This window comes from Cricetulus griseus, chromosome 2 (genome assembly GCF_003668045.3).
Source record: "Cricetulus griseus strain 17A/GY chromosome 2, alternate assembly CriGri-PICRH-1.0, whole genome shotgun sequence".
Lineage (NCBI taxonomy): Eukaryota > Metazoa > Chordata > Mammalia > Rodentia > Cricetidae > Cricetulus > Cricetulus griseus.
In genome coordinates, this window is record NC_048595.1 from 133,866,694 (window position 1) to 133,887,859 (window position 21,166).

At 37.2% G+C, this 21,166-nt stretch overlaps 1 protein-coding gene across 1 annotated transcript in view; it reads left to right on the plus strand.

The window, feature by feature from the left end:
* Nucleotides 1–1,626: 1,626 nt before the first annotated feature.
* Nucleotides 1,627–21,166, plus strand: part of LOC100750364 (solute carrier family 7 member 13-like) — a 36,900-nt gene continuing 17,360 nt past the window's right edge. The window contains exons 1-4 of the mRNA XM_027398724.2: nt 1,627–2,311; nt 3,362–3,493; nt 8,763–9,124; nt 9,954–10,196. Coding sequence (XP_027254525.2) covers nt 1,627–2,311; nt 3,362–3,493; nt 8,763–9,124; nt 9,954–10,196 — 1,422 coding nt within the window. The remainder of the gene's footprint in view (nt 2,312–3,361; nt 3,494–8,762; nt 9,125–9,953; nt 10,197–21,166) is intronic.

Consider the following 21,166-nt stretch of genomic DNA (forward strand, 5'->3'; position numbering starts at 1 on the left):
TAAGAACCTACAAGCAGAAGATTCAACAACTGTCCTTGGAGTTTTGACTCCACTTGTGTCTTTGCTTTTTATAGGACCTATTCAACTGCCTACACATCCACATGTCTTGCCCATCTAAACCTGGACTTGAACTACCCATTCCCTGATACCAGACCTTGGCTTCAACTTTACACTCAAATATGGACTTAATTCTTATATTTTTGATTGTGAGTCTAGCCTTTAATTGCTGAACCATCTCTCCAGCCCAACTGGACTTACTTCTTAAACTGCAACTCTAACAGCTTCAGATACAGGTACCCCCAAGCAATAATGTGGTTCATTATCTTATCAATATAGACTTCTCAGCCTAAATCAGAAGAGCTTGGACTCTTGTCAGGATCTTTCTGTATCTTGTATTCATTATATATATATATATATATATATATATATATATTATATATTACAAAGAGATATATTTAGTGTATAATGTTATATAAGAGTTAATATTTGTATTTGAGACTGAAAATAAAAGTTTATATTCATGTTGGCCAAACTACAAATGTAGGTAGAATTAATTGACAAAATGTCAGTGAAACTGCTGAACCTCATGAATTTATTGTCATTCAATAAATTCTGACATTGTGGAAAACCACAAGAGTGTTTACATATGTTACTGTCAAAGTGTTGTTATGAGAGTAATCACCTTTATTTCCTTGGTTTATGGTGCTTGGCGTTTCAATTTTAAAAATCATTTTATTGTTGACTTTTAAAAATTTTACAAAAAATATGTTTTCTATAAAGTCTCCTGTGCCTGTTAAAGCATGAACAACTTTTCATTATCCTACAACACAAATTATATCTTTGAGCAGTAGAAGACATCAACAGAAACCTTTTAATCAGATGGGAAAACAAAGTAGCTTTTAAAACTACATAATATTGCCTTTTAAGTGTTCTGTTGTGTAGCTGCTTTGATAGGGTATTTTTTATGTGAATTTGAGTTATCATCTCATATCTTTTAGTCTGCTAAAGGTCACTTAGGACAGATGTGCTATTTGTGAATGGCTTAATTTTTCATTATCTTGGAAGTCCTATGACCATCTCCTCCAGAAGTTGGAGTTTTGTTTTCCTAAACTAAACTAAACAAATTTTCAATATAGAAAACTGTTAAACAATCACAGTTGGTCACTTCAGACCAATGACCTGTAGACAGGAATTTCCCCATTGAGTAATTTCTGAATCAGAACAATTAATTTATGCCCTTCTGCCAAAGCATTTTCCAAGAGCTAAGAGGTATTCTTACAGCCCGTCTTAGAGGTAGGAATAGTGTTCTAGCATTGGGAATTCTGGCCAAGCTTCACACTGTAATTGTGGCCTGTCTTTGAAGTTCCTTTCATTTTCCACTGAATGTCCTATTTTGATAATAATTAAAAGACAGGTGAAATTAAACCCTTATAAGTAACCTATTTTGTGTTACTTAACTGTGTCACAAGTATTTTGCTAATTATTGAAAATAGACTAGTTTGATTAAAGTGGAACAGATGGGCTACACAATTTTAAAACTTCAGAGGGTCCATGAACATCTCTTAAAGTAGTACTTTGAGACATTTACAGAATATAATTTAGATAGAATTATTTTTTTCAATTATAATGGATAAAAGAAAGCAAATAAAGCTTAAGAGAGAGCTTGGATATTTCTGGGGGGTCAATTTTTTAATTATTAATATAATTGGTGCAGGAATTTTTGTATCTCCTAAGGGGGTGCTTGAGTACTCTTGCATGAATGTGGGAGTCTCCTTGTGTATTTGGGCTGCCTGTGCTGTGCTGTCCATGACCAGTTCCCTCTGCTTTGCAGAGATAGGGATAGCCTTCCCATACAGTGGGGCTCATTACTATTTTATTAAGAGATGCTTTGGCTCCTTGATTGCATTCCTGAGACTTTGGACATCTTTGTTTACGGGCGCAGGTATAGTTGCTAGCCAAGCTCTGCTACTTGTCGAGTATGGCATTCAGCCTTTCTATCCCAACTGCTCTGTCCCGAATCTACCAAAGAAATGTCTGGCCCTGGCGGTGCTGTGGATTGTGGGAATTCTGAATTCTCGTGGTGTGAGAGAGCTGTCATGGCTTCAGACAGGGAGCACAGTGCTGAAGATGGGCATACTCGGCTTCATTTCCCTCAGTGGGGTGTTCATGCTGGTGAGAATAAAAAGAGAGAATGCAGGAAGACTTGAAAATGCTTTTGATGCCGAGTTTCCAGTGATCTCCCAGTTAACAGAAGCCTTTTTCCAAGGATACTTCGCATTTTCAGGCGGGGAAAGCTTTACATATGTAGCAGGTAATTACCAATCTTTTTGGGGAAAAATCAGGTCATGCTGATACAGTGCATGAATGAAATAAACATTTATCATTGTATGTTGAATTAAATCTTAAAAATTTAATTATCATCCTTGAGTCTCTCAATGAGTTTATACCAATCTGGCAATGACTTTCATGGCTAAATTTGTCCTATTGAACAATCTCTTCTTTTCTGGGACCAAATATTGGAGACTCTGAAATGAGTCTAGTTTCCTATCTGTTAATGCGTGAATGCTCAGGTAGTGAAAATAGTTGGCCTATTGGAATTGAATTCAGGAAGAGCAGATTGTTCTGGTGTAGTGACTATAGCACATTTAGGCTCTTTACTATTGTTGCTCATTCATTTTGTGGATTATACTTTCTTATAACTTTTTCCCTTTTTTGATGAATTTAGTCTCTCTCCTCTTTCCCTCTCTTTCCCCCTGCCTCTCTCTCATCTGCTTGAAGTAGTTCCATGTTGTTTGCATGCCAGAGATGTCTCAGGCTTATGAGGTTGTCACTGCATTAAAAGATCTAGAACACTGCTATCAACTTCTTGAATAATGTGGAAATTCATCTAACTAATAGCAGTAAAGTGAGGGGAGATGTAAAGCTCTGTTCTTGAGGTTAAATCTCATGAAGTTTCTGCTCATTTCTTTCTATTCCTACACTCTGAACACGGAGCCTACTTCCTAATGGAGTTGCTTGGGGATGGAGGAAGGGTGCAAATGGAACAGGCATCATGAACCCATACTCTATGTCTTCAGAATAGAATCAGTGTGCAGGAACTTTTTTAGTGTGTGTGAGTGTGTGGGGTGAATGTGTGTGTGTGTGTGTGTGTGTGTGTGTGTAAGAGAGACAGACAGACAGACAGACAGACAGACAGACAGACAGACAGATAGACAGACAGACAGAGACACAGAGAGACAGAGAACTGGCTAGAGTGGACAGAAAGAACCCAGTCCAAAATTTGGCACATGAACAATTTAAAGATAATTTTAAGATATATATTTTTGAACAAAGATTAATGTTTCTCTTTTATCCATTATAGGAGAACTGAAGAAACCAAATAAAACAATTCCTAGATGCATATTTACAGTGCTGCCACTGGTAACTGTGGTGTATTTACTGGCTAACATTTCCTACCTGACAGTTCTGACGCCTAGGGAAATCCTCTCAACAGGTTAGCACACAAATGACAGGACAATAAATAAAGTGCATTACTTACAGTACAATTAATTGTCACTTTTGCTGCTCATTATGAATTCACAGGATGTTTATTCTATAATGGGTCCACTCATTTTCAAATCTGGTTGAAAAGAGTATGATTTGGTTTATTAGCAAGTTTCATGTTTCAGCACAGCCTTGCATTTTATGATAACCTGGGAAAGGTATTTATAGTACCTGAAATGTCATAGATTGAATCCAAAACATTAGTTATTAGGACTACAGTTAGTGTTATATTGCTTTCATTATCTCAGCAGAGTGACACAATGAAACCATTAATAGGATTTTAAAAACTTTCAAAATATTTGGTTTTTAATAATTTCAGTAACAGTAAGAAGTATGAATTTGAAATTTATTCAACATGAAGAAACACTAATGTCAACTGATGCCTCTCATTAACATATAAAATATTTATCTTAGAGTATTCTACAATTTTGAGGTGGACTAGGATCCTGGATATATTGAAAGTTCTTTAGAAATTATTATCTTACATCCCAAATTGTAGGATGAAATAAAAAAGAATATACCAGGTATTGTGATGCTTGCTTATAATTCACAATATGGAAAGATGTGCCAGGATATAGCAACTTTAAAACAAGCCTGCACACATATATAGACCATGTATGTGTAAATACACACACACACACACAAACACACACACACACACACACACACACACACATATATATATATATGCACAATTTGAAAGACTATCATGAGGTAAACAAGCAACCAAATTCCTAAAGTGAATAACAGATTTAAAAGATAAAATAAAATAGGGTATAAAAAAAGTAAAACAAGGAAAATTTAATACCAGCAATTTTCTTACACCATTTTTCAACTTCTCGTTATTACCTTCTGAGATAAATTTATCACTAGATATTTTGGGACTAATCAATTTTGAGCAACTGTTCTTATTTTGGTGTGTGTCTGAGATATTGGAGGTCAACCTAAGGGAAGTTTTAGAAAACACACTATTTATTGACATATAACTATAAATTTATATAGCATTTTGTGGTGGTTTGCTATATTGTATTGAATGTGTAATATTAAGATGATTATTCTCTCCGGGCTTTGGTGGTGCTCGCCTTTGATCTCAGCACTCAGGAGGCAGAGGCAGGCGGATCTCTGTGTGTTCGAGGCCAGCCTGTTCTCCAGAGCGAATGCCACGATAGGCTCCAAAGCTACACAGAGAAACCCTGTCTCAAAAAAAAAAAAAAGGAAGATCATTATTCTCATCTCCACAAACATGATCATTTATCTCATTTATCTATTCATAGAGCGTTCAAGCCTAAAAAATGGTTTAACAACAGCAAACTGACTCAACTGGTATGTGACTGCTCTACAGTGGTGTGTCACTTCAGGACTTACATGTTATGGGTCTAGGTATCCTAGTGATGAGGGCACAAAATGGAACCAAGGTGTTTTGGGAACAAACCAAATGTAACCCTGGATAAACCCAGGCAGTGACTCATTAACTACTTTGACTCTGGGTGTCATCAAGGCCAATGACCATCTAGAATTGCTGTTGAGATTTACTGAAGCTGGTGTTTATTATGCCTGACAGTTTTCGGTCCATAATTATCATTTATGTATTGTAAAATTTTCTCTGGCACGTTGTAATAATTGAAGTCATTGTATAGGAAGCACAATAGTCTGGGCTTCAGTGGAAAACTTGGGAAGTTTCTGACTAACGTTACTAGCAATTTGGGGTTTAATGTTTCCCATCTGTGGTTTCTAATTCTCTGACTTAATTTGAAATACAAATTAATATATATAAATTTTAATGCCTATGATTTTATTGTATTAGGAATCCTAATTAAGAAAATAGTCAGAACCATTTGTAAATATGTAAATTTATTGAAAGTCACTGTATCATCAGTTATGGCAGCACAAAATTAAAGATGATTAAAATATCCATTAGTTTCCAGTGAATGACACAGGTAAACCCTTATAATAGATGACTCAGTTATCATGTTGTTGGTGGATACTAAGAGGACAATGGTTACAATGTGTGAATGAAGGAATTGTTAGGCTCTAGATCCTCATAGGAAATAGGAACTAGTGAACAATGGTGGCCAGCTGAGATAGGACTGTCAGTGATTTGTTATTGATTATTAATAGTAAATTTAAATAGGTACATGACTTACATAACTAGTGTGGAATATTAGCAACAAAAGAAATAAGCACTTAAAGTTATTAATTTAAAGGGTGGGGGTATATTTTGTCAATCAAACATAACAAAAATACCTGGCAGTTTTGTAAAGTAAATAAGAGATTTTTATAACACAATGAGTTAAATGTTACATTTTATTCAAGGCACAGTGGAAAGAAGTTACGCCAACCTGCTATATTAGTTCCTGTGATTTATAAAGAATAGAGCATTAGCAGTAACTTTTGTGTAAGGTGTTCAAGACTTAGTGTCAGATTTCTGACCCATCTCCTCACTAACTGTTCCCTTAAGGGGAAAAGTAAAACACACATTGTGGAAAGTTCTACAAAGAAGGGTGTCCTGTTAGGATGAGGAGTGTGAAAATAGCCTTGTAAGGATTACTTGGTCCAACATTTTCACCCTAAGAAACAAAAGTATTCCAGAAATCCTGCTGACACAGGATTTGGAGTGCCCACAGAGTGTTCTAGAGGCTTCTAAGCCACACAAAAACTAGGATATTAACATGTAGCAAAACAATGTAAAATGTAAATCATTTTATAAAACATGAAGTCGTTATATGGAGACAAAAGTTATCCCTCTCTTGTTCAGCCACAGCAGGAAAGAAGCTTTTCTCAAGTGCCAGGTGTTTAAGGGGTTGGGTATGTGAGCAAAGATTTTAGAATTAGTTTCAGATAGACAGATAGACAGACAGACAGACAGACAGACAGACAGACAGACAGACAGACAGACTGATAAATAGATACATACATAAATAAATACATACATACATACATACATACATACATTTTTGGAGAGTAACTTTGTAAAATTACCCTCCATTGAAGAATGTATGTATTCACAAGTCCCTCTTCAAAGAAGTCCTACCTCTAGTAGTTTACTCAGTGTGCAATTATACAACTATTTGAACTGAACATGTGAGGGGATAAGTAAAATACTTAAATGCTGTCATTCTTAGGGGTATCATGTCTAAGTTATTTTACTTTCAATGATATTTTTATTTAATCATTTATTTTTTCATTTTCTTTCTTTGAATTCTCAGCCTTGCTGTATGCCCTAGGCTGCCTACAATAAGCTCCATCTGTTCCCTGATTTCCAAGTTTTAACATTACAGGCATGTTCCAACAAGCACAGCTTTAAAGCGCAATTTCTATCAGCAAAAACTAAAAGAAAAAAAAGCTATAAAATCTATCAGTACAGAATGAGTTTATGAGCTGTGTTTAAATAACAGAATTGCGATATATATATATATATATATATATATATATATACACTAAAAGGGAACAAAAGCAAATGTAAACATTCAATAACAACAGCATTTACTTTTTATTTTAAATGTTCATTTTAATTTTTACCAATGACATATTTGAAGTAGTTTAAATGTAATAAATATGGAAATGAGTAAAAGAAAGAAAACAATCACTTGTGGAATACAAATGAAGATCATTTATGGGGGAAAATTGTTAACAATCTTTTCCAACACAGAGTGGAATGGCAGAGATATACATGAACTGCTTCTGGTTGTAGACCACTCACCAAGAAACCAAGGGTGATTTCTGTTGCAGTGTGGGGAAAACATTTCTAACTCTGTCTGAAAGTGTAATGCATGTAGTGTGAGTGTCCTCGAGCAATAAGATATTACTTGAAATAAATTGGAGCTTCAGTGTGGGGTAGGGTTCTTTTAAGAAACACCCCAAATTGTGGGATATTCAAGAGAAAAGTAAAGTGGCATCAGGTCTTTCTAAAAATGGGTTAATAGTTGAGCATGTTGTTGTGTGCCTGTAAGTCCAGAACACAGAGAACTGAGACATGAGGATCATGAGGTTAAGGCTAACCTGAGCTACACAGCAAGTTGTAGGAGAGTTTGGATTATGTAGAAAGCCCTATTTCTGAAGAAACGACATTTGAAATGTCTTATGGTTTGTTTTGGCACAGTATACAGAAGTCCTAGGAACTTTCCCAGAAAACAACTACTTATACACAAAATGATGACTCAGAGAACATCTACTTCTCAAGGACAGACATTAGGCTCTGCTCATTCTATTGAAATCTGAAGACCTGTTACTCTGTTAGAATGTTCTTTCCTACTGGATATATCTACAAAATACAAATTTGCCTCAAGCAAATCCCCACAAAAGATTGGTGATTTTTGTAAGAACTGGAATTTTAAATCAATGTTCATTATATTATTTCACCTTGAATAACTAAAGGAAATAAAAAAAATATTTTGTACAAATTGTACAAATTGGTACACTGTGGAGGTTCCCAACTTCAATGTCATCAGCATTTTGGAGTGTCTGATTTTATTTGGGGGTTGTGGGTATTGATCCTCACAGATGATAGACAAGTGTTCTGACATTGAGCTAAATATCTGAAGCTGTCCAGACCATCACTAGAACCCATGGCTGCTACACACTAGGATGTTAAAAGCAAATTCCTACTTGATTTATGGAACATTAGACAATTCTCCAGATATTGTCACATTGACTCTTGAGGAGCAAAGTCACCTCTAGCTGTGAACCACTGTCCTGAAGCTTAGGCAAGTCTCAAAAATTATAAGTATTTTAACTATTTGTAACATGTATGTTCATCTTCTATGTACTTTATGTTGTACTATAACTGGGTGAATCTCCTTTCTCTGCCAGCAGTGCTCTGCCACACTTTCTGACTCTGGATCAATTTGTATGCTTGTCTGAGACAACAAGCATGTCTTCATTTATCTAGTCTACACAATTGACACATTTCTTAAGTGGCTATTGAAAATAATCTATGATGTGCCCATCAGATTTAATTATGCTATATACAAGATAGGAGGGATCTTTGTCTTCCTGAAGTTCCTGGTCTTTGGGGGAAGATATTAGAAACAACTTTTCATAGTACAGTGTGATAATCTAAATGGATATAAACCTAAGATACTAATATGTGAAAAAGAAAATAATAGAGTTGAAATCTCTTCTTAGATATAGTTTGTTTTCTTTGTGAAATATTATTATTTAAAGTTCTACCATTAGATTTTATGCCTCAACACACTTGCTTTTTTTTTTTTTCTCTGCAGATGCTGTGGCTATTGCATGGACTGACAGAGTTCTCCCACAATTAACATGGACTGTTCCTTTTGCTATCTCTGCCTCATTGTTTAGCAACCTTGTGATTAGTGTACTTGAATCAGGAAGAGTATTATATATTGCAAGCGAGCAGGGCCAGCTGCCCTTGATGTTTAGTACCCTTAATGTTCACTCATCCCCCTTCATAGCTGTGCTTCTAATCATCAGTGTGGGATCCATTGCAATTGTCTTAACAAACTTATATGAACTGATAAACTATCTTTATTTTGTGGATTCCATTTGGACTATGTTATCCATGATAGGAATCCTGAAACTGAGGTACCAGGAGCCCAATCTACACAGACCTTATAAGGTAAAAATGGACTGGGTAAATTTGTTCTGTGTGAAGCAAGATACTTAATTGTATTTGAACAATATATTCAGAAGACGCAGTAGTAGATATCTTATTACTAAGCAATTTGGGAAGCACATAACAACAATCCTGTTGGTCTTCATTTTCATTTTAAATTTTGGTTAATAGGCTTTACTGAACAGAAATGATCTAGAATTCTTCCCAAGTGTAGGTAAATCAAAGGTAGGTCTTTAGGTGAGGCATAGGGTATTAAGAATCTTTTGACATGGGGTTTATTTGTTTTGTTATGTTCTTATCTGTGCATGCCATTATCCTCTATAGCCAGGAGCAGATTTAACAATGGAGAATTAGATGCTATTCTGAAATTCCAATGTCTCTTGCTTAACAACAAATTTTGTCTTTTCAACTTTTATACCTTTAATCCTAGATGAGGAAATAGTTCACAGGAGAGGAGATGGTCCTTTAATCCTAGAAGAAGAAATATTCCTTGGAATGTTGTTGGGATCTTCTCTGTGTCCTAGAAACATCTTTTGAATAAGCCATGCTATCTATGCCCAGGGTGGTCATCACATCAGCAAATGTTTATGACTATTCCTATTCATTAAAATGCAAAACTAGAAGTTCATTCTCTCAAACCACAACCTCACCAACAAGAGTCTCCAACACTTTTCTTTTGGGGAATTTTTCTGAGTGCTGAGCATGTCTGCATAACAAAGTATCTTATTTGGTCTGATTTCATCATTAGCATCATATTTTTGCTTGTGAAGATATGTAGTTACCATACATGAATTTTCACAACTAGTAACTTTCTTTAATTTTATCTTTCCAGGTGTTTTTGCCATTCCTGTTCATAGCAATGACCATCAGCCTGTTCTTGGTCTTGATTCCCCTGGTCAAGTCTCCAAAGATGCATTATATCTATGTGTTCCTCTTCCTTCTCAGTGGACTGCTGTTTTATGTGCCATTAATTCACTTTAAAGTGAAGTTGGTTTGGTTTGAGAAGGTGACCTGCTATATGCAATTACTGTTTAACATTTGCATCCCTGATGCATCTGAACAACAGACATCACAAGTATAAAATTAAAAAAAAACAATAAGCTGTACAAAACAAGTTCCAAATTAACTGAAATAATATAAATAAAACTACCAAAGAAGTGTCTGTCTTTAAAATCAGGAAACAATTGTTGCATATGACCAAAGCAGAGATTTGATGCAGAAAATCTCAATTTCTGTAGCTCCATATACTGATGATGTATTTTTCCATCCTCTGCTTATTCTTTAGAGCTTCCATTTTCTATTGAATTTCTAGTTTTCTTAAAATCAAAATTAATTATTTAAATTTTTAAAAACTATTCTCTTTATAATTCTTCAGTCCCTTATTTGGTAAAGATTTAATATAAAAAGATCACTTTTATCTGTTTGGTTTGAACTCCCCTGTTAGAGTTATAGATTTGATCTCTCCTTTTGTAAATTGTACCTTCTGCTTACCTCAGCCTGTCTCTGTGGATCTTATCCATTTCTTGTAAGACCCTCCTGGATGCCCTCAATTGATCTATACCACTTTAAAGATTTTATAGCAGATATAGACACAGTATGAGGTACTGAGTTATAACTTTGATATCTAGAGTATAAGCAATCCATCTAAAACAGATCCCTATACATCCCTGGTCTTGTTGATCTCCAGGGAGTTTTGTTTTCCTTCTTCTCATGGCAAACAGTATTACCAATGCTCTGAATGGTCCCTGCTCGTGATTCCCAACAGCTGTTTGTCCTCAGTTATTTCTTTGGCAATGAGGAAGACTCCATGAGTTTGAGGACAGCCTGATCTACACAGTGAGTACCAGGATCCAAAGGTACACAAAGAAACCCTGTTTCAAAAAAGGCACCATTTTGAGAGATAATTGAGTATTTAAATGGTAAGACCTAATTGGAGTCATTGGGGGCACACCTTTGAAACAATATGTAAACAACACCCATCCTTGCTACTCTGTGTTTCTTATTGCCATGGGATGCACAATATTGTTACTTCACACACTGTCATCATGATGTGGCTCTGTCCTGAGACAAATGGAAGCAGTCAACCCTCTGAACCCTGAACTGTTGAAGCAATGACCCAGAGGAAATATTCATCCTTTGAACTGCTAATCCTAGATCAATAAAAAGTTAATTTAGCAACCTATAATATGCTGATCCACATCTACATCTAGAGGTAGACCCAGCTCCATAAATCTATGTAGATCATCCAATGTCAACAGATCTCCATGACTCAGCAAATCACCTAAGAAATGACTTTTAATATCCTGAATGCATATCATTACTCCATGGTTCTACCTCACATTAGCCTACATCTCAGGTTAATGTTCTGATCACATTGCCATAGACACAGAAAACCAAGCAGAGGCACAAACACATCAAATGGCAATGTCTAGAGCTGTGGTTTGAACTCAGGCTCCCTGACTGAGGACAGGGGATTATCAATCACTCTTCCCAGAGACTTTGATCTATCCCATAAGCTTTACCCTGGTGAAGTGAGGACAGGGGCTATGGTTTTCTACTCTTCAGTTTTCCCCTGATATACAAACAGAATTTATTGGAAATTGCATTCATACAGAGTATTTGGTTTATATATCTTCATAGATTACCAATGTAAAATGTGTTCAGTCACATGGAACGATATCACAATGAATGAATTATACATAAGGATGATATTTGTTGGATACTTACTAGAGCTAGAGGCAAGATTTGGGGACTGAAACTCCAGTCCACAAAACATCCAATGGCATGAGGCCATATTCAGAACAGACATTCAGCAGAAGAACCATGGAGCTCTTGCTTTATTTCCCACCAGTTCCCATTCATGCCATTAAGGTCACATTGAAGGTCACATAGCCTTTGATAAAAGAGATCCAGCATCCTTCACTTTTACTTTTCTGTACCATGCTCTAGTCTCCTCTTTGTGGGAACATTTTCTCCTGCATCATTGAAGCACTTGACAGGCTTGAGTGTCACTATCATTGTTGTTCTGCTGGATAAGTTGAATACTGAGGTCACAACCCTTGTGCTAGTGTCCTAGGATTTCTGTGGGGATATCACAGATGGGGATATGAAGGATTAACCTTCTGCAACCCAAGCAGTGTGAAGTCAGAAACACTTTCTTTGCTTAGATAGTGCATAGCAACTGCAGCCTGGGCTCTGGTAATGAATGAGACAGAGAAGGATGGAGTTTCTCCCAAGAACCTAGTCTCCCTACACCAGCTAAACCCTGTAAGGACTGGGTGCTTCCACTAGTTATGATCAGCCCCATCCATGCAAACAAGTTAGCTGAGACTCAAATCCACTCTGCAAAGCACATTCCACAGGTTTCAGGATCCTTAGCAAAAATTTCTGTGCTCTCATCTCAGAAAGGATGATTCTAGTCCCTCTCTTGATGACCTCCTTTCCTCTCCTATAGTCCTTTGCCTCAAAGTGCAGCTATTGGATACTTTAGTTAATTGTGAGAGATGAACTGGGACCTAGGAATGAGCCATTGACCTTCAAATATCCTCACATTTACAATTTTACTAACTACTTTGTAAGTGTCAAAAACATTATTTCCTTTTAGTTTATTACTCATCTTGTTGGAGTATCTATGCTAACAAGGAATGTGGCAGAGGGAAGGATACTTACTACATATGTGTCATGTATAGACAAGACTACTGGGAAAGCAAGCTGTATACTGTTTCTATACTTTGTGTTTTGTTTCTGTCTCAACATTATACTTCCTAGTGCTTAATAAAATTTGAAGCCACAATTCTGTTGTTAAATACTCTATTGAATCAATTCACAGAATTTTGAGAGTTGCTTCATTTTTCAGGTTGTTTTAGTTGTGTTATGTTAATACTAAAGTTAACTTGTTTTTGTAAATTGCTGTATGGGTTTAGTTACAAATATTTTAGTCTAGTTATTTGGTATATAACTATGGAATTCTGACTTGGAACAAATTATAGTTCTTTGACGAAATTAGTGACATATTTTGTGTATATGCCTATGTCAATATATATGTATATATGTGTATATATACATATATAATATACATAAACTAATATTTCCTATAATTTTCCCCATCTCATTTTTAATGAGTACGTATTCTAAGACTATCCACATATTTCCTAGACCTACTATTAGCTCATTATGCAATGTTTTAACTTCATAAAATTTATTTTTCCTTTTGGCTTCAGTTATCTAAGGAAATTGAGGTTCCACATCACATATCATAGTTTGAGACATGACAGTGACTGTGAGGCCTGAGGCCATTCCCTATCCTTCTCCACAGTTCTTAGGACCATTAATGAAAACAACCAAGATGTAAGATTAGAACCACCATTTTCCAACCCTTAAGTGGAAGTTTCTAGCTCAGCATTCTTCAGGAAATTGAAAAATCTCTACACAGCCAGAAGTTACATTGTCTTTTACAAGTGGGGCTATTTCTCTTTCATCCTTTATTTCAACCCATGGGAGCTCAATAGCATTTCTCTACTTCCTAGCCTCCCTGCACCCAACCAAGTCCCTATCCCATTCCCTTTCTGTTCCCCAGGGAGGGTGAGGCCTTCCGTGGGGAGGACTTTAAAAGTCTGTCATATCATTTGGAGCAGGGCCTAGGCCCTCCCCTGTGTGTGTATGCTGAGAGAGTAACCCTCTATGCGGAATGGCCTCCCAAAATACTCAGATTTTTATCTTGTTTTCTCCTTTTTGTTGATCCCATAAGGTTTTCGTCTGTAGAATCCTTATTTTTATTTAAATTATTGACGGGTTTTTTTCTCTTTTAGTACTATGAATACACAATCTCCATGCTTCCTAGATGTTGACATTTCTGACAAGAGTTGTGTCCATCTCATTTAGCATGATAAGCTGAGTCATGCCCTAGACTGCTCTCAGCATTCAGTTACTACTCCACTTTTGTCTGTTGGATTCAAGTGTGTATTGGTGTGGACCTCTCTAAGTTTATTTTATTTCACATTGAATTATTTCATTATGTTGGATTTATACTTCTTATATTTTATCAAACTGGGGTGGTGTTAAATAACATTTTTTTCAATAACCTTGTCCCCACACTCCAAAATCTTTTAATCTCTTCTTTTTGTCCCATGCCTCTGCATTGTTGCATTTTTTCATAAACTGTTAAGATCCTCTGTGGACCCTGTCCATTGATCTTGCAAATTAATATACTTCTCATCTCCTCAGTATCATTTGGTTCCTTATTATAATTTTTCTCCATTTGGTGTTCTTATTTTGCTATTTAGATTTTCACATTTCTTTAGTTTGATTCATACTTTCCTTTTGTTATTTTCATATCTCAAGTGAATGTTGTACAGTCTTGGTCCAGTAGTATAGTTCAGTGAAGTACAGTGCAGTCCTACCAGATGACCAAAATCCAGGCAAGAAGGGGTCAGAAGTGTCAGAGTTAGGAGAGTCAGAGTTACTGAGAAAACAGGGTACACTGAGACGGGTGACAATGGGCAGTACACTCAGGCTACTACAGAAATGTCCAGGAAAACAAATAGGGCTTCCTGGAGATTGGGGCTCTGTGATCCCATTTTGGTTGCCTTGTCTTACCAAATTTTAACTTGGGACCTTGAAAGCATGCAATAAAATGTTTCTGTTGTGTCAAAGAATTAACTTTATACTAATCATTTACACCATTGTTAAATTTGGTGTAATGCTGGGGCTAGAGAGACAGTTACGGGGTTAAGAGAAGTTCCTTCTCTTCCAGAGAACTTGGGTTTTATATCCAGCACAACCATCTGTAACTACAGTTCCAGGTAATCTGACACCCTCTTCTTGGTTCCTTAGAAACCAAGCCTGCATATGGTGAAGGGATTTACACGCAAAACAGTTATACACATAAATAATTAACTAATAACATAATTAACTAATCTATGTGATTATAGTCTATGTTTTTAAAAGAACAGTTTTATTTCTCAAATAATGTGCACATTGGAAACTATCTATGGCAGTATTACTCCACCTGATAAAGCAAACTCTATCATCCTAAGAGCCTTGTAATCAAATACATATCTCACTAACTATACCTAGCATGTACATTCATATCTCATTTACCTAAAAAGTTATATAATAAGACTAAGTTATTGTATAAAATTGCTACATGCCATGTGCACAGAAAATGAAAATCAGGCAGATACTTGATGAAGCATCAGAATTACAAATGGAATTTCAGCTTCAATAAGAATCCTGCCAACTTCTCAGTGTCTCTGTGATTCAGTTTGTGCTACATCCTTGTGTTAAGAGGCCCAAGTGGGGGTACCTGTGACAATGTGTGAGCACTAGTAAGAAACAGTATTTGATCACAAACTAGAGCAGGCCCTGGGTTCCTGTCATGATGAGGACTAAATGTTATTTCCTGCAGGAGCAGCTACCCAGGAGCTGAAGGTGATTCAGCCTGAGAAATCTGTTTCTGTCTCTGCTGATGACTCAGGTACTCTGAACTGCACTGCTGCCTCTGGGGCCCATTATGTGTTTCAGGGGCACAGGGCAAACCCAGCACTTAATCTGTAGTTTCATAGGAGAGAAGTTCCCAAAAGTCACAAATGTTACACTTGCTACAAAGAGAAACAACGTGTTCTTTTCCATTTGCATCAGTAATGTCTTACCTGCTGGGGCTGGTACCTCTACTTTGTGAAGATCCAAAAGATGGGCTCTGGTGACAAGAAGATTTGGTCTAGGAGAGGAACCAAGTTGTATGCATAAGGTAAGCCCTGCATTGTCCTCCTCATCCCTGATATCTTCAAAAGGTCAAAACAGTGTCTGAGATTCTGTGAGCAACAATGAAGAAGCAAATATGGAAGTGAACCTCAGATTCCTATGCTGATTTTACTCCAACTGTGAACCAAGGAAGCTGAGTCCAGGACATGCTGTATGTTATAAGGTTCCCTTCTGGTAAATGGAGGTGAATTCAAACCCTTGTCTGCCTGCCCAGTACTGCTTACTTTTCTCAGTCTCAGCCTAGTGGCTGCATAAAGATCCTGAGTGCTGACTTCCTTGTCCAGTGACAGGATCAGACTTGGACTACTACATCCAGAGTAGACTTCCTCACCTGACTAAGTCTTCTCTTTCTTCCCCCAATGACTTACAGTCTAGTTGTACCAGGTTCCATTCTATATGTCAAATGAGATGGCAAAAAGATTGCAAGCAGGAGCTCTTTGTCTAAGATTGCTCCCTCCCAAGAGGATAAACACATCACGGCAGAAAGTGGTAGGGCCAGGGCACAGTGTGCTCTTCCCTAGCACAATGAGAACATTCAAGACATATTCATACTCCTTGTGGAGTCTCTCAACCCTAATTTAGATGATGGTACCAAGCTATGATTTACTTTGGGACATTCTGAAAACATTTTATATCAGGGACTTACAGTCACTGAAGATTATCTATAATGTAGGCATATATTCTGGAGGGAATCTCCATGTAAATTCCCTGCAATCACCAGCTGAGGCAAATGGATGGTTACTTTGAATTTCCTGACAGTGTCCTCATGTCTCCTATCTATGTCTTGATTCCCAAAATTTTACAGCATGAAGGACAGTTTTAGATATGATCCCTGTTTTCCAGTGCCCTGTTCATGATCACTTAGCCAGTTATTATTGGGAGATGGCCTGGAACCCATATTTCATTACAGGTCAACTTCTTAGTGTCCTAGTATGAGATATCATGTCAATTTAGGAGCCTGATACATAAGAGACACTGGATCAGAATTTCTTGAACTCAGCATTTCCATTCTTCACTAGCTTCCTAAATGTCAGCCATAACATCACTCCATATTGGAACTAAGAACTGCTCCCCTGTGTAAACAAAGTGTAATATCCCTTCAAATAAATAGTCTAATTCAGATCCCAGGCCATCAATGGTTTATTTTTTTTGAATTGTGCCTTCTTGTGCCACAGAGACACGGTGGATGTCCTCATATAATCACTGTCCTGGCCATGAGACACATGCCTGCCCTCTGGAACAGACCCTTTGGGCTTGAGGGTGAGTTAGTTTGTTATTGACTAAAATTTCAGGTATTGCACATTTTGTAAGACAACTCTTTCTCTAGAATAAGCGAGGAAAGTAAATTAATAGAATAGAAATGTCCAGATATTCCTGTGCTAATGTCTTGTAGTGATATGAACAAAATATTATTATTAGGAAATACTTAATGTTTCACAAGAAACCTGAAGTACTGTGTTAGGGCATCACCCATGCATAGGTAAAGATTAGCTATAATATTAATGTGTTGTGTCTTTTGGGTTTTGGAGTGAAATATAGTATTTTCCCATGAAATCATCATTGATCATTACATTTGTACCAATCATTCTTTTTCTGCTTATTGTTTAGGATTCAAATTAATATGGCTTGCTTTTCATTAAATCTCATTGCTATTTGTTCCATTGAGGTAGCCACCTCCCCTCTGGCATGCCATGGGTACACTGAATATAGGAGAAGTGATCTTGGTTGCAGATCTAGGCTGCCTGTCCCACTAAAGCCCAGAGAGAGGGATGGTCGTAGGGTGCTACAGGAGGGCTATACTTTATTGAGGGAGGTTCGAAGAAGCATGGTTGGCCAGCAGGAATTGTGCCTTGCACCTAGATGGTGCTGGGCACATAGCCCTCAACCACTATACACAAATAGAGACTGAACCTGCACAGGTGACCCCTCCAGCCATGCAGTGAGCAGGAGCCAGCTGGGTAAGGGGCCTCATGTTCAACATGGCAATAAATCAGTCCCATTTGTGCTGGTCATGAGCATCTCCAAGAAGGACGGCCAGGCGGCATTTAGGTACAGCTCAATTTGGATACTATCATCGTGACTCTTGACCATTTCTCCTGCTCTGAGGAGACTATGAGGCTGCACCTCAGGTTCCCAGGAAAGAGCCATTGGAGGATGTTTGCTTTGGCAGCTCCAAAACAGCTTCCATTCCTGTTGAGACACTCTTTGTGAAGGGTGTTCCACTGAGGGAAGACTGGTGCTGCTCACACAGCCAGCTTGTCACAGTTTACAGCAGCAGCAGAATCCAGATGAAATTGAGTGGGTTTGAACAAAAGTTGGCCCATCCTGATGGTGGGTACTTCTGTGAATACATTGTAAAGACCATCAGTGTACTGTATTGTTTTACAAACAGAGAAATTGTAATTCAGTCTGGGCTACAAACATTTTACCTCACTTTAGAAGCCTGAAATCATGTAGCATGTTGGTGCATCCTTTGCACACAGTGGAGTGCAGATGTAATACTGAGACTTACAGTAGTTTTGGACTTCACACAGTGTGAGGTCCAGGAACTGGTGGAGCCGAGTATTGCCCAGATTCCTAGGTCCTCCACTGGACCTCTTCAGGTCTCTGGACACAAAAGCTACTCAAGAGTGCTTATTCACTTGTATAATGAGAATAGTAAATGGTTTGCAAAACATTGAAAGATTTTGATTACCACACACAAATAAGTGCATCTCAGACATAACTGTTTGGGTCAAAGTACACACATCTTCTGATGGGGATTGTCCTCCTGTATATATGTTTTGCTTATTGGTTAATGAATAAAACACTGTTCAGCCAATAAGTCAGGAAGATAGGCAGTCACAGGAGATGAAGAGAATTCTGGGAAACATAGGCAGATAGAGTTGTCATGGGGGACAAGAAGAGGATGCACCTGGCTTTCTCTGGAAAGATAGTGTTAGATTTTTGTTTAAATTAAAGATAAAGAAGAAGAGGAGGAAAGCACAAGATGAGACACAGGATGAGACATATTAACCTATTTAGACCTATTAACCAATTTATTATAGGCCTTGCAGAGTAGGGAGACTAAGAGAGAAGAGAAACAGGGTAAATGGCTGACCAACATGGCTGGTCACCATAGAGAGAGAGAGCTCATGCAGAGGTGGGAGAAGAGCAGAGAGAAAAGAGCAGAGAGAGAGAGAGAGAGAGAGAGAGAGAGAGAGAGAGAGAGAGAGAGAGAGAGAGAGAGTAAATGGGCAGGGGTCTGTCTTTTAAAGGGGTCTTCTGCACCTGCGTGGAGAATTAGTTCACATGGAACCCTGGGATGACCAGGGTACTGCCTGTTCTGCCAGGTAACAGGGGTGGGCCAGAAAAATGCCTGAACCTTTCAATAAGGCCATGCAGAAATACTTAGATTAATAGAAATGGCTTAATAATTAAGACAGAGCTAGCCAATAAGAAGCCCTAGTCACTGGCCAACAGATTCATAACTAATGCTCAAGGGCAGGGGGACCAGCTGGGATAGAAAGCTCTCATTACAATCTTCATTTTGCAGGAAGGTTGGCTATTGAATAATTAGTAATTTAACTACTATAATTGGGGGATTCTTTCAGGGATATTAATGCACTTGTAACTAGTTTCTTATTAATTAGATATTTTACTTATTTGTCATTAAAAATCTCCAAAATACAAGTAAAACAATACTAATTGCTGGTAGTTTCATTTTTCGTAAAAAGAGTTAGAAAACCCTTCATTAAAAAATAATGTGTAATGGTAACACTCTTATACACACCTGAGATGTTGGTAATCACATGCTAAGTACCTAGGAGGCTAGGGCAAGCCAATCTTGAATGAGGCTAGCTTGCACTACATAGCAAGTCCATGTCTCAGAAAATGAAACACAAGCCCGAACATGTTATAACATGTAGCCATGTAGTGTTAACCTAACATTTACTGATATACATATACTATGTGAGGAAACTGAAGCTCAGAGATATGTCAAAGATCATCAGCATATATGTAGCTGATGAGCACTCAGAAAACCATAATTCATTTCTTAAGTTCTATGTTAATTAATTTCCAAAAAATATAAAATCAAAGGGTAGGTTTGCTATCTTATACTTTGCTTACATTGCCATGGAAAGAAGACGAGGTACAATATTATGCATAGTTACGGTGAAGAATCAGTCAGATGGAGGCTGCCTTGAGATGCTTTTTCTTCCTTCCTTCCTTCCTTCCTTCCTTCCTTCCTTCCTTTCTTTCTTTCTTTCTTTCTTTCTTTCTTTCTTTCTTTCTTTCTTTTTGTGGCTTTAACAAGATTCCCAGTTGCACTTTCACATACAGAGGCAGGCCTCTGATGCTAGACAGAAACACTAATGACTGAAAGATGAGTATGACTGTAGAGAGGTGGAACTGACCTGGGAAGAAGGGTCAGTGATCCACAATTTGGAATTTATAGAGACTGTTAGAGCAGAAGAGACCAAGAGAAAAGACAAGTGGTTAGGACAAGAAACATCAGGAACTCACGAAACGGGAGACAAAAAAGTATCAGTCTCCACAAAATGTTTTGCATTGGCCCTATCATCCTCATATTTAAATGGTACCTAAGGAACTATTAATGAGAGAACCTATGGGGTTGAATGTCTGAGAAACAGACTTTGGTTCTTGACTTATACATTTTTAAGTCCTCTGAGGACAGTTTATTTGTTTGTCACATTATTTTATTACAAAAGTCTTGCTTATCTGGGAAAATTCAAAACTTGGGAACCCACACATAACAGGCACTAAGTATTTAAAAATGAATTATGAGCTATTTATTTATTTCATTGCTCAACAGTTCTTTGTTCAGCCACATAGGTATCCTCTGAAGATCTTAATGTATTTGTCATGTGTTCTGTTTGAGTAAGTAGGATAGGAAGGCAGAGGTGATAATGAGGAAGGGCACAGGTATTATCAAGTGGAAACTTTCACAAGTAGAAAAATACTCACCCTTATTCTTTCTCATATTCTCATATTATTCTCCTGATACTGTTTTAGTATCCTTGTAGCTGTTAACATTTTTGAATGGAAGGCTGTACTTAGTCAATTCTCTTTTCTCAAAATTTGTAAAGTTCTGATTGTGGTTATTTCATAGACTTAATTTTCGGCTATGTTGATAATTTTGAACTTTTCAAAAGTCATGCTTCAGGGTTGAGTTCTCCCCAATCTCCTTTTCCTACTTCTTGCAGACTAATGAGAAAATCAACTGATCATAGCTTTCTTCCATGTTTCACTTTTACTAAAATATTTTAACAGTTCTGTTGA